Source organism: Bubalus kerabau, chromosome 2 (assembly GCF_029407905.1).
Source record: "Bubalus kerabau isolate K-KA32 ecotype Philippines breed swamp buffalo chromosome 2, PCC_UOA_SB_1v2, whole genome shotgun sequence".
NCBI lineage: Eukaryota > Metazoa > Chordata > Mammalia > Artiodactyla > Bovidae > Bubalus > Bubalus kerabau.
This window is the reverse complement of record NC_073625.1, coordinates 104,356,435-104,369,558: the sequence shown is the minus strand read 5'-3', so window position 1 is coordinate 104,369,558 and position 13,124 is coordinate 104,356,435. Positions and strand designations below refer to the sequence as shown.

General features: G+C 53.5%; 1 protein-coding gene across 19 annotated transcripts in view; it reads right to left on the bottom strand.

The window, feature by feature from the left end:
• Positions 1–13,124, bottom strand: part of BOC (BOC cell adhesion associated, oncogene regulated) — a 100,006-nt gene continuing 86,882 nt past the window's right edge. For 16 of the 19 annotated variants that reach the window (XM_055568174.1, XM_055568175.1, XM_055568176.1 and 13 more), the window contains 12 exons: positions 12,724–13,031; positions 8,619–8,781; positions 8,099–8,209; positions 7,458–7,664; positions 6,930–7,111; positions 6,400–6,505; positions 5,999–6,121; positions 3,682–3,903; positions 2,709–2,944; positions 2,460–2,617; positions 1,778–1,971; positions 1–753 (listed from right to left, as the gene is read on the bottom strand). In XM_055568174.1, coding sequence (XP_055424149.1) covers positions 566–753; positions 1,778–1,971; positions 2,460–2,617; positions 2,709–2,944; positions 3,682–3,903; positions 5,999–6,121; positions 6,400–6,505; positions 6,930–7,111; positions 7,458–7,664; positions 8,099–8,209; positions 8,619–8,781; positions 12,724–13,031 — 2,198 coding nt within the window. In that variant the 3' untranslated portion in view covers positions 1–565. The remainder of the gene's footprint in view (positions 754–1,777; positions 1,972–2,459; positions 2,618–2,708; positions 2,945–3,681; positions 3,904–5,998; positions 6,122–6,399; positions 6,506–6,929; positions 7,112–7,457; positions 7,665–8,098; positions 8,210–8,618; positions 8,782–12,723; positions 13,032–13,124) is intronic. The other 3 variants (XM_055568186.1, XM_055568187.1, XM_055568188.1) reach the window with 3 other exon arrangements.

Sequence of the window (13,124 nt, the reverse complement as noted above, 5' to 3'; positions counted from 1 at the left end):
TTATAGGGAAGACTAAACATTTATTTAGACATTACAGTGTTTATTTTTACAGAGATATGTTGTCACAGATTATTGCTTCTGAAAGGTTTGCTAATGCTCACAGTACTATACACATCTCGGTCTATCTCACGGGCATCTCGGGAAAACGTTGCCAGCAGCACCAGATCCAGCTGCCGTCACGGGTGGCTCCAGCTCTGAGGCCGTGGCGCTGGCTTTGTTTCTCTCACGGTCACTGTAGATGGTGTGCCTAGGAGTCCTCCTCCCACAGGCTTTTCTGTGGGTCTGCTGCACCCCCACCCCCTGGGGCAGTGGCACAGGGTCCAAGGGAAATGTTGCCTCCTCAGACTGTGTTGCTCTTCGCCTGTTGATGCCTGTTCTGTTGTGGCTTGTTTTCCATCTCAGACCTCAGTGGGGAGGACTTGCTGTGTCTCTCCAGAATTATAAAAACATACATTTATTTACAAGTGCATAAATACATAAATATGGCTATTATAGAAAAATAAATACCAATTTCTTCTCTTTAAAAAAAAATAATATATAGTCTTTGTGGGGTATCAGCTTCTGCCTAAATTGTAGGAGGTGGTGTTTCAAAAGACACGTGCACTGGTGGGCTCGGGGAGAGCCGCACCCCGAGTTCCTGCCCCGCATAGGACCCCGAGGGGTGCTGGGGACACCAGTCTCCTCTCCCCACGGGGCAGGAGTCGGGACTGTCCACCTCTTCAACTGGCACGAGGCCCAGGCAGCACGGGGGTCCTGAGGGGAGAGAGAAGTGGGCAATGTTAGGGTCCAGACTGACCAGGAACAGCGCTCAGTCTCTGGAAAAGAAGTTGGCTACATGGCCTTAAAGGAGACACAGAGACCCACAGCTATCGATACACAAGAACAGCTGCACTCCCTCTAGGGACAGTCATAGACCTGGCATGGTCCACTTCTTACCCACGTCCCACCTGCCCTTTTCAGTGGTGGAAGCGGAGACCCTCCTGCATTTACCCTGTAACTGGGGGGGGGGGGGGGGAATGAGGGGGGCTAAGCCCAGGAACTGTGCAAGACAGTCCTACTCTCTCCAGGTGTGGGCTGACAGTCCAGCCTCCCCATGCTTTCTGGCCGTGAGTGTCTCACTCACAACTGTGCCTGTATTGGAATTTCATCTCCCAGAGCCAGGGTCCAGGATCTGCATGTGACCTAGCATCCACTCCATGAAGGCTAAGAAACATCAGCTCATTCTCTGAACCAGCCTGTACCCAACCAGGTATCAAAAAGATGGACACAAAGAAAGCCAGTGGCTGGGCTGGGGGGCACTGTGCATTGAGTCCCCTGGAGGGAAAGTCTGGTGGAAGCCAAGAGTTCTATGACGTGAGAACTTGGCTTCTTAATGATGGGTACAACCTCATTCCTTAATAAGGACGTAGGACCCAGCAGAGCAAGGTACTTCAGAGTGATGAGAAAGTGCCCCTTAGTTTGATGAAAGGGGCAGCAGGAATTTGCAAATTGCCTTGAAATGCTGAGACCAAAAAGGTTTCTTTCTCTGAAATGGAGAAGTACCCTTTCTCAGTCTCTGAGCACACAGCTTGGACCTAACGGACACCCTCCTGCAGATCTGCTGGGCCTTCAGCAGGGAAGGAGGCGGCCAGCTCCCCTTCACATCCCCATCCTGGATATACAAGCTGTGGATGGTCTTTACCAAGCATCACCCTCAAGCATCACTGTTCTCTCCCTGCCTCATGTCACTCCTGGGGCATGGATGTCTATCTTATTTCACCCTGCCCTTGGCACTGACCTGGGTGAAAAACAGGGTCCCACATGGCTTCCAGCCCAGGACTCTGGGGTACACTCCTCATGCCTGGCTGGCCCGTGGCTTCAGGCTGCTCCTGGAGGTGGTGGCAGTCCCGGTGTGGCGGGGGCAGCTGGTGAGCTGAGTCATCGGGCAGTGTATACAGGAAAGCGCCCTCGTCTGGGTTAGACCTGGGTGCTCTGCATGCACAGAAGCAGACGGGGGAGGGGTGAGGGAGGGGAAGAGTGGGCCTGGATCCCACATCCCTGGCTGCTCCCCTGTCTGTGGGCACCAGAGCTAGGTAGAGCTCAGACAGGGCAGGGGCTGCTCCCCTCAGGACATCAAGAGTGCCACATCATCACTTGCACGGGCAAGTCTAGTCTATTTCCATTTGATTCCATGTGTGTCCCGAGTATGTGAAAGGATGTGGAGTCAGGTGTCCAGGGGCCTGTGGATATAGCCAGCTGTGTGGCGCTGCTCTGGACTGACAAGCAAGGGGAGAATTTCTGAGCAGAAAAGGCATCATAATTGCAAACACAACAACTCCCTCTCAGAGTCCAGTGGAGCAAGCTGTCACAAGAGGATCCCTGAGGGGCACAATAGGGCTCCCCTCTCAGTGACTGATGCCGGGTTTGGGGAGCCAGGAAGAAAGCAAGCTCTGAGGCTCAGGAGTGGGAGGCCGGGGTACCTGGGAATTTGTGGACTGTGGGGGTCGTATCCATTGCCAAGAAAGGTCTGCCTCAGCACGCTGTTCACATCCTCCTGCTGCTCAAAGAGTGACGAGAAGGTCACATCAGAGTCCAGGTAACTTTCCCGTTCTTTGTTCAGCAGCCCAGGATTGAGAGCCTGGGAGGGAAGAAGTCCCAGGAGGCGGCCCGGCCACCCCTCCGTGGCACCCCATACCTGTGCGCCCACGCTGCTCCCAGAGCCACGTTACCTGCTGAAGCTCCCCTGGACAGTGCTGCTGTGGCTTCACGCCTGGGTAGCCCATGGCAGCTACAGGGCAAGCCCTGTTCACGCGTACCCCGTTGGCACAGGCCCGGCCATTGGTGCCACTGAGGTAGGGCTGCCCAGTGGCCCGGTGGCCTGGGAGCCCTCCCAGTGGTACCATAGTGTACTGGCAGGAGGAGGACAGAAGGGCACTTCGAGGAAATCCCAGGTCTGTTGTATGCTCTGGAAGAACACAAGACAGAGCTATGTTTAGGTCAAGGAGGCCTGGGGCAGCTGGTAAAAAAGTCCCATATGAATCTCAGAAAACTCCTGAGGATTTAACGTCAAATAAGGTAGGCAGGGAATTGACACTGCCCCAGGTGAGAGAATATTCTCCCAGAAAATTCTTCCTATCACCCCCTTCCTCACAGCTAGACTTTATTTATTGCAGTAGGAGAGGAGACGTAGGACCAGGGTCTGGGAGAACACAGTGGTAAGTGAACAGAAGGAGCGCAATATTTAAATGAAGCCAGGTGACCAGATGCGTTGCCATTTGAAGCAGAACTCAGTGGATAACTCAGTGGATAACTCAGATTAACCGAGGGTTAGGGGGCAGCTCAAGGCAGCCGCAGACCTGAGGAGGCAGGCAGAGGCAGGGTCAGCGTGTGGCCAATCGGCAGCTTCACAGAGTAAAAGGAGACAGAACCTAGGTAAGCGCTGAGCCCCCGGGAATGCCGTGACGACAGAGCAACTCCCACTCCCTCCTCTCCCCCTTCCAAGACCTGTGAGCATCCCATGCCTCTCCCATCCCTCTGGAGGACCCACCAGGAACCTGAGCTCCCATCAGCACGAAGCAGGGTGCCTGGGATCCAGCTCCCTGGGACCCAGGCAGAGGCCTCCTTGGGGGCTGCAAGGCCCCACCTCCTTTCTCCCTGCCCCGGGGTCCTTCCCCTTGGTGCTGAGGAGGGTCACTCACTCACTTTGCTTAGACCAGGCCCTCCACAAGCAGAAGGGGATGAAGGCAACGATGATGAGGACGACAGAGCCCAGGACGACCCCAACGATCAGATAGGGCAGGTCACTAGAGCGGGCCACCATGGCCCCCGTGCCCACTGGCCGCTCCATGGTTTCAGGGGGTGGTGGCTGAGGTGGGGCCAGAGTTGGGGGTGGAAGTCGACCGGGCTGACCAGAAGACTTCCGAGCTGTAATGGGGACAAAACTCACATCAGCCTCTATTTCTTTGACGTTTCTTTCATGACAAATAGGACAACAATACCCCGATTCCACAGGTGTGAGAAATGGGGTCAAACTCATAAGGCAGTGCCTCTGGTAGAGGAGTGTGGTGTCCAAGCTCAGCACGAAACAGACATCTAATGTGAAACTGGGTGTGGCTGAAGAAACTTGACCCTTACATTTCAAAATATATCCTGAAATATTTATAGACTAAGAGCGAGGGTCAGGCTGGATTTTGGGGCAGAAGTGTTATAGGAACTTTCTAAAAGAATAGCTGGGGATCTTTGGGAAGAGAATATTTAAAAATGCAGGAAACCAAAAAGAACTGAAAATGAAGAACTTCCATGTGAAGCTGCTATTCCTGGGCACACTGGAGATGCAAAGCCACGGGTCTGAGCTGGGACATGGGTTTGGGCTCGTGGACCGACAGTGCTTGGGAAACACCAATCCCAAGTCCGTGAGGTGGCACCTCCTCATCCTTCTGCTCTCATCAGGGTGTGGCTGACGCCGTCAGCTCCTTTCCCCAGCTGTCTTTCCCCTGAGTTTCTGATACAACAGTCCTCTGGGTTTCCCACAACCTCTCGGAATGCTGCTGCTGCTTGTATTCCTCTCTCCTTGCCCTTTTCTTCCTGTCTCTGCTTCAGGCACCGACAAGTCCTCCTGGTCCCGCTCAGTCTACACTCTCTCTTCTTCTTCACTCTATTCTGTTCCCACGATTTCAGCCTATATCCTGACAACTGCCAAATACCCTCACGCAGGGCCCTGCCTGGGCATGAGACCTGCTCCCTCACAGGACACCTGCATTCCAGTGTCTCAGAAGAGCCAGACTTGGTGCGTCTCCAAGTGGTTCACACCTCGCTCCTTCCACCCGGGATGGGGTTCTCTGCTGGTCTCCCCATCTCGATAAATGGCACCTCCACCTGAGTGCCACCTCAGCTCAAAACCTCAAGTTTACCCTGAACTCCTTTTGCTCTCTCTCAGCCTCAACGCACCACGTCCCTGGTCCTCCCTATACGTCCTCAGAAAAAGAAACTCACACCCACCCTCCTCTTCACCTTTGCTTCATGGCCCCAGTTGTCGCCCCTCAGTTCTGCACAGTCACCTTCCTGACAAATGCAACGACGACCCTTCTCCACCTCACAGCCCACGGGGTCCTTGATGATCCCACTGCCTCCCAGTGTCCCTGGCCTCTTCTCTGAGCGCTGCCCCCTCTCGCTTCCAGTGCCACACACTCCTACCAGATGGAGGTACGTGCAGGCTTGTCCTGTCCCCCAGGCGGCTCCCTCCACCCGGCTGAAGGCTCAGTTCTTCCAGAAGACCCTTGCAAAGCCCATGTAAAGGCTCTGTCCTCTGCCCTGGGCACTTTGTGTCACCTGAGAGGGGACTGCTGGCTGTGTGTGCACCCCTCACTTCCCTGCACGAGACAGACAAGGGCAGGAAGGGCACACGGGAGACAGAGTGAGCTGACGTCACAGGAAAACTGACTGTTTCCTTGTCTCCATCCTCCAGATATACTTGTCCAGATTGTTTTCTTACAATCCACCTTTCAGTGTTTGCAAAATGGAAATATCTATCCACTTGACTAAGTGCTAAAATTTAACATGTTTCAGTGCAGGGAGAGAGTCTGGCCTTGTAGTTAGATGAACCTGGCCCACAGCGTGCTCCGCCACTAACTGGCTGTGTGACCTTGGTCAAGGTATAACATGTCCTGATGCTTGGTTTCTCTCATGGGGTTGTAGTTAAACTAAGTAAACCAACCAGCGTAAGTACCAGATGTTATCATAGGAATAAAGTGTTTATAGAAAGCTCTCAAGACCGGGTTCTAGTCCATGAGATCACGTATGAGTTAAATCCCAAGTTCCATGAAACTGTCATGATGGCATCCCCATTGGTACTTGATAAGAGGCACAGGCCAATGAACAGATGGGTAAAAGTGGCAAAGCTGGGGGATACTTGGAAGATAAGGAGTCATTCCGGAGAAGAGAAACCCAGCACACACAGCGGTGGCTTTGCCCAACCTGCTGGGAAGAGCAAGAGGAGAGTGGCGAACCCCAAGAGACTCACCTTTGGTCTCACAGATCATCACGTTGCTGAACTCGCTCTCCCCTCCTTCATTGAAGCACTGCATCTTAATGTCATAGGAGGTCTCTGGCTGGAGGTGGCTGATGGAATGCCAGTATCGATCCCCTGGGGGAGAGACCGAGAGAGTCAGAGGTGGTGATTGTGCACATGTTTGCTCGCTGCCCACTGGAGGAGGTGTTCTGGAGGCCCATCCACGGTCCTGCTGTGCCATCACCCTGGGAAGGAAGCATGAGGGCCTATGAACCCAATGACCCCAAGTACATCATGGAAGAGCCAACACTATGGGGCATGCTAGCCCAGGTTTTCTCCTTTCCCCAGCTTCTGGCTCCCCTGACAATAGGGGAACCTACCTCACACGGGAAAACCTCACAAGGGTTCCTCACCTTCCACCATGTCCTTCTTGTAGTCACTGTCGTTGTCACTGTCTGTGGGTCGGTAATAGATATAAAAGCCATGGATTGGGGTGTTGTTGTTACTTGCTGGGATATACTGCAGGGAATAAAGAAGAAACAAGTTGACAATGGAGCAGAGAAATCATCATGTGAGCAGAACCACTGGTGGATGGAAATATTACCCAGCCTAGAATTCACTGGGGACCCAGACAGACATTTCTGATGATCTCCAGGCTCTCTGGACAATGACTTAGAGATTACTCGTTATTTTACGTAGCCTAGGAGTCCCCAGCTTTTAGAGAAACAAACTGCCATTTCTTCCGAGTCCCCTCTGAAGCTTCCTGGGTATTGTGAGGGTGAGCCTCTCGGGCCCAATTCCCAGGAACACCTAAGGGGAGGCAGCTTAGGATGAGCCAAGGGAGGGAGAAAGGTGACTCCTTCCTGCCCACACTGCCGTCCACTTCTGTCCAGGACACAGCTTGGTCCCGTCACTCCACTGCCGGCTGCACCAGACCACTCACCATCCACTTGAGCATGATGGTGGTCTCGTTGACGGCATCAGTGAAGGTGATGTAAGGGCCTGCCACGGGCCTCTCGTACACTCGGCTGCTGTAGCCTGACACCACGTAGGGCCGGGAGGGGGCGCTGGGCTCGCTCTCCCCGAGCATGTTCAGAGCCCGGACTCGGAACTTGTAGGAGGTGCCTGGGGAGAGAGACTCCTTGAACCGGGGGCCGGGAGACACCACCTGCCTCCCGCTCAGCCCATGCAGGCTGAGGACCTAGAGGGGTCTTCTGGGCAGTCTTTCCCCAAAAGCAAGCCCTAAAGGACTCTAGAACTCAGACCCTCATCAGAAAAGAGCCAGAAGGTGGTTTGGGACTATTTATGGAAAGAGGGAGGCAGAGGGGGCTGAGGTAACATGACCAAGAATGGCCACGAGAACCTGGTGGTGGGTGGGGGACAAGCAGAGAGAAGACCCTCCAAAGCTTCCCTTCTCCTCCAGGGAGCTGGCGGCTGCCAGGGGACAGAGGGCAGTTGGCCAGGGCCCTACCTTTCTCTAGGCCTGTGATCTCCACCGAGAGCCGGGAGGGAGGGATAGCGCTGGTGGCTAGAATCCAGTCTCCCACTTTCTTCAGCTTCTTGTACTCCACACGGAAGGACTGGATGGGGAAGCCACCATTCCCACGGGGAATCCAGGTCACATACACTGAAGTCTCAGAGGCCATGGAGATAGTAGGCCTGTCTGGAGCTTCTGGAGCTAGAGGAGACCATCCACGTGGCAGGAAGGAAGCGGGAGGGAGGAAGGGATGAGAGGGTGGTGGTAATGTGACTAGACTTGGCCTGTTCCTGACGGGAGCCAGCCCCACCCCACAGCCCTCTACCCTGGTGGGAAGGGAGCCAGCCCCACCCCACAGCTCTCTACCCTGGTGGGAAGGGAGCCAGCCCCACTCCACAGCCCTGCACCCCTGCTGGCCGCATCAGATCCCTGGGCTCCCTGGGTCACTGTCTAGGGAGGAGCTCTTGAAAAGTTCCAGTCCATTATCTCTTCCTGTGGTCAACCGTGGAGAGGCCAGGAGAAGGTCACAAGGACTCCCAGGCCCCACTCACTGCAGCAGTGAGCCTTCTGAGGCAGTGGCCCTGGGTCCCATCCTGATGCTCGCCACCCCGCCCGCAGGGCTGCTGGGGGCTTACGGGACAGGCGGCCATGGTCCGGCTGGCTGCTGCTCTGGGGGCCAGCTCCAGGGTCATCTCTCTGGATCTGCTGCTCCTTGCTGGCCACAATTTCAGGTTTGGGCCGTCGTCCTGGGTAGAAATGGGTTGAGATCAGCACAAGAGAGAATGTGCATTAGGGCTCTCCTTCCATAGTCTTTTCTGCCTGAAGTTCTACTAGGGTGTCTGACAATATCATGCAGATTAACAGATGGCATTAGAAGCGTGGTCTGATTTTTAGCTCCATCTGATGGGCATGGAATTACATGTGGCCCCCAAGTGTGAAGGGGGCAAAGGAATGCCAGAGGTCAGCTGGTACCTCTCCTGACGGGAGGTGGGACCGCAGCCTCGACAGGGCACACAGACCACAGGGAGGCAGAAGCCAGAAGGAAGATAAAGTTCAAGGTGAACAGCTGGAGCAAGGTGAACAGGGCTTCCATCTGACCTTGTAGGACTGCTCAGGCCCACGGAGACCCTAAGCCAGGGAATACTGGACCCTTACCAGTTCGGAAGGTGACCATGGCCGTCTGGCCTTCGCCTGCACAGTTGTAGGCCGCCATCTCCACCTCATACAAGCTCCCAGGGTCTAGTCTGGTGAGGGTCAGGCGGTGTTGGCTGGCTGGAATGCCAGAGATGGTCCAGTCATCAGAGGAGTTGGTGACCTGCTAGAGAAGGTGGCTGGTATAAGGACCAGCCTCTTGCATGGAACTACAAGTGGCCACGGTTTACAAGAAAAGCAGAGTTGAGCCCAACAGGGCAGAAGAAAGGGAGGGAGACGGGCAGATTGGCGGGGAGATTGGCCCTACAGAAGGCAGACTGGTCCTGCAAGCCCAGGACATCATCCTTGCTGGGCCAGGAAAGCCAGGCTCCTGGATCCCTCATTTAACAACCTCATGAAAGAAAACTCAGTGGGGAGGCACAAAATGCCCGACTGACACTACTCAGAGTTTCTCCAAAGGCCTCTCCCCCTTTTCTAAAAACATCCCCATTTAACTTCTTTCTCCTTGATCTGCTGAAACCAAACAGTACCCTCATATTCTAATGAGATGACAATGAGAAGGATAAAAATAGCATCAGTGGAAATGGCCACATTTGCTGAGTGCTTGGATGCGCTGGGGCTTCCCTGGTGGCTCAGATGGTAAAGAATCTGCCAGTAATGTGGGAAACCTGTGTTCAGTCCTTGGATTGGGATGATCCCCTGGAGGAGGGAATGGCAACCCACTCTGGTATTCTTGCCTGGAGAATCCCCATGGACAGAGGAGCCTGGTGGGCTACGATCCAAGGGGCTGCAGAGAGTCAGAAATGACTGAGTGACTAACACTAACTTCTATGTGCTACAACACATAGTTACATGCACCAAAAAGCACTTCCATGACAGCAGTCCAAGAGATGGGTGTTAATAGTTCCCACCTCACAAGGAGGGAGGCTAAGGCTTAGAGGGACAAGTGACTTGCCTAAGACCACATCACTAGTGAGTGCAGAAATCTTGGCTTGACTCCAGCAAACAAGCTCATAAACATCACCTACCCTAGAAAGAAAGTCTGGGAGCTAGAAAGTCCTGGGTTCAAATCCCAGCTGTGTCTCTTACCACACACAGATTACCAGCCGGGTGAAACCCTGAGCAATTTCCCTAATCTTCCCGACCCCTAAGCTTTTCACTCCTAAAATGGAGCAAGTTAAATCTCTCAGCCTATTCTGAAGATTAAACCCGATGACTCACTGAAGCTGGCACACAGTAGGTTCTCAACAAGTACCTGTCCTCCCCTTCCTCCCTCAGTGAGGATTTCAACCCTCTTTTTTTTCTACTCCTGCCCTCAGGCCTAGATCAGAACTTAAATACCATGGATGAACCATAACCATCACAGATTACTCTTGAATGGCTTCAATTTCCTAGCTCTGTAAAGAAAAAAAATCAAGGAGCTCCAGACTTCCGGATAGGCGTTGCCGAGAGGCTGTTTCCCCCTCCCCCACCCCACCTTTGAGGACACAGCCTTCCCGCCAACTGTGCACATCTCCAAGAGCCTACTGGGGCCTGAAGCTTTGGTCTGCTGAAGGAATTATACAGCTGGTAGGAAAAGCTCTTACCCCCAAGCAGAATATTCCAAAGTAGAACAAAACCTACTATTCAAAGGCCAGGGATGGTCTGGGCTCATTCATGTCAGGCTTCCAGGATTTGTTCCAAGGGGAGAAGTTTTTACAAACTGAAAATCCCCAATGGTGCTGGAAACCCAAACACAGTAGCCCAGGGTCTGCAGATGCACCAGGAAATGAAAACTGGCTTCATGCATGTGAAAAAGTGAAAATGAGATGAATGACTCCCAGGCTCCAGCAAGAGAGGGGGGCTGAAAAAATACAACCCAAAGGCTGATTTTTGCTTTCAAAGTCCTTTCCTGTGTGATGATCTTTATGACAAGTTAGTCCCTCAAGAATGAAACTGCTTTCAAAACATAACTGTGACTTGGCAAAGTCCACCTAACAGTTCCAAGTGCCCCACAGGCCAGATCCCCACAGCAGCCAGGCCCAGCAGGGCCCTGTCCTCCCACTTCCCCTGCGCCCCTTCTCCCTCGGCCTCCCAGTGCTGGCCTCACTTCACTGGGCTCAGAAATGAAAATAAGAAATGGAATGGCAATTAGTCACTGTCACGCACACTGAGAGGGTGAATGCAGCCTCAGCCTGGTGTTTCCGGATCACCTCGTGTGGCCTCTGCCAGCCTGCCTCTTGGGGAGGCGGTTTTACGGCCACCTATTGGCCCGAAAAATATTATTCTTGCTGTCATGCTGGTTCTTGTCTCCTGGGGACCATGAGCATTTGGCCTGCCCTGATCTTTGTCTCAAACTCTGCGATAGAGGTGTCCAGTTACATGGGGAAATAAAGATTAGGACCATAACCTGGGCTCAACAATACTGCTTTTTGTTAAAAACTCATCCACCCCCTCTGCTAGCTGCCTATGAGGAGGCCAGCAGGCCAAGGGTTAATGAGAAACTGCCTCCTCTCACCCCCACCTAGGAGGCAGCTTGACCACAGGTGCCTCTGTGGACAGGTCTGACCAGAGGTCTCCAAGAGAGCATGGAAAGGGTGAGAAGAGAGCGCTGGGGCTGCCGGGGCCCACAGCAGGAGGTCAGCTTCTGCAGAGCCTGCAGTGTTCCCTGGGCAAAGCTGGTTTCCTTTGGTTTTGGAGAGGGAAGAAAGTTGATAATGTTTTCAGTTCCACAGTCATATATCTTCCATATTTTCTACCAAGTGCAACTAGCACTTTTACAAGCAACAAATAAATGCATAATAAAATCTAGCATTTATGATACATTAAAAAGTGAAAGTGAAGTCGCTCAGCCCTCTCCGACCCTTTGCGACCCCATGGACTGTAGCCTACCAGGCTCCTCAGTCCATGGAATTTTCCAGGCAAGAGTACTGAAGTGGGTTGCCATTTCCTTCTCCAGGGGATCTTCCCAACGAGGGATCAAACCCTGGTCTCCCGCGTTGCAGGCAGACGCTTTACTGTCTGAGCCACCAGGGAAGCACTGCTTATCAAATAAGATTTTTAAAAACCCTTTAAGAACAATAGTTTTCTACTGTCTAATGGCCTTGGGCCTCCCTGGTGGTTCATATGGTAAAGAATCCACCTTCAATGCGGGAAACTCGGGTTTGATCCCTGGGTCAGGAAGATCCCTTTGAGAAGGAAATGGCAACCTGCTCCAGTATTCTTGCCTGGGGAAATCCTACAGACAGAGGAGCCTGGTGGGCTACCGTCCATGGGGTTGCAAAGAATCAGACATGACTGAGGGACTAATACTTTCACACTTTTCAATGGCCTTAGGAAGAAAACAGCATGCACCTGGGATAAACAGAAATGTTTCCCAGGATATTTTCTTAAAGGAAATGTCCTTCTCCCCTGGGAGCAGCAGGTGAGAGTATAAGCCCTGAACGAGGGTGGCAGCCTGGGGAGCCCGTCCTGTCTCAGAGGGCACAGTGTTTAAGAGGACAGGCGGGCCCAGTTCTGTCCCTGATCCCATCAGACCCAGAGATTCCCTCCTTGACAGTCCTCAAAACATCTACCTGGACAGACTTCCTTCTGTCAACGAGAAATAGCTGAGGTCTGAACAACAAGATGTGTTTTTTAGCTCAAATCCCTGCTTGCCAAACCTGAGCTGTAAGGAGTCCCGAGAACTGAGGCAGCATTTTGTAGCCCTCAGAGAAAACACTTGTCCACAAATATTTGTTTTCCTGGCTCTAAAGCTAGCTTGCCACGCCAGAGTTCCTGCAGGTATGTAACCAGCAGAGCTTACTTAACAAAACATCAACAACAAATGGCAGAGGAGAGGTGGGGGGATGGTCAACAGGAAGTCTATGAACTCTTGGGACTGGAAGCTGGTTGGTGGGCCTGAGACCTAGAGGCACACCCATGGCTTTTTCTTGAGCCTCTTAGGGCCCCAACACCCAACTCACAGCCAGCTTCCTGGGAGGTGGTAGGAAAGTACACTGGAGAGCACAAAGGTTGGGATCAGCCTTGGAGACCACCTGAAAGCTTCAGGAGTTCAGTGGGAGATGGGCAGGGTGCAGATACCCCAGCCAGCCTCACAGGGAGGTGGCCGCAATACCCGACGTCATACCTTGCGGTGTTTCACCACGTAGTAGAGGATCGGTGCCCGGCTGCTGCCCTCATGCCGAGGCCGCCACACCAGCTCGTACGAGTCAGTCTTGGACGTGCGGGGCGAGCTGAGGATGATGGGCGCCTCGGCGGGGGCCACCGGCCCCTGATCCCCGGGGCATTGTGGGGAGGCTGGCTGCTCTGATGCCTGGGGCCTCAATAGCCCTGGGTGGCCCTTGGGCATCTGGTCGGGGCCGCCAGGTCTGGAGGGTGGCACTGGAGGTGTGACAGTTGCTGACTGAGCATCCCACCATGGTCTCAGGGTGGTGCCTGGAAGACGAGCAGGAGGGAGAAGATAGGGACAAGCAGTTAGTCCCCTGGCCACTTGCTCAGCTGTCCCCCCACAGAGAAAACAGGCAGAGA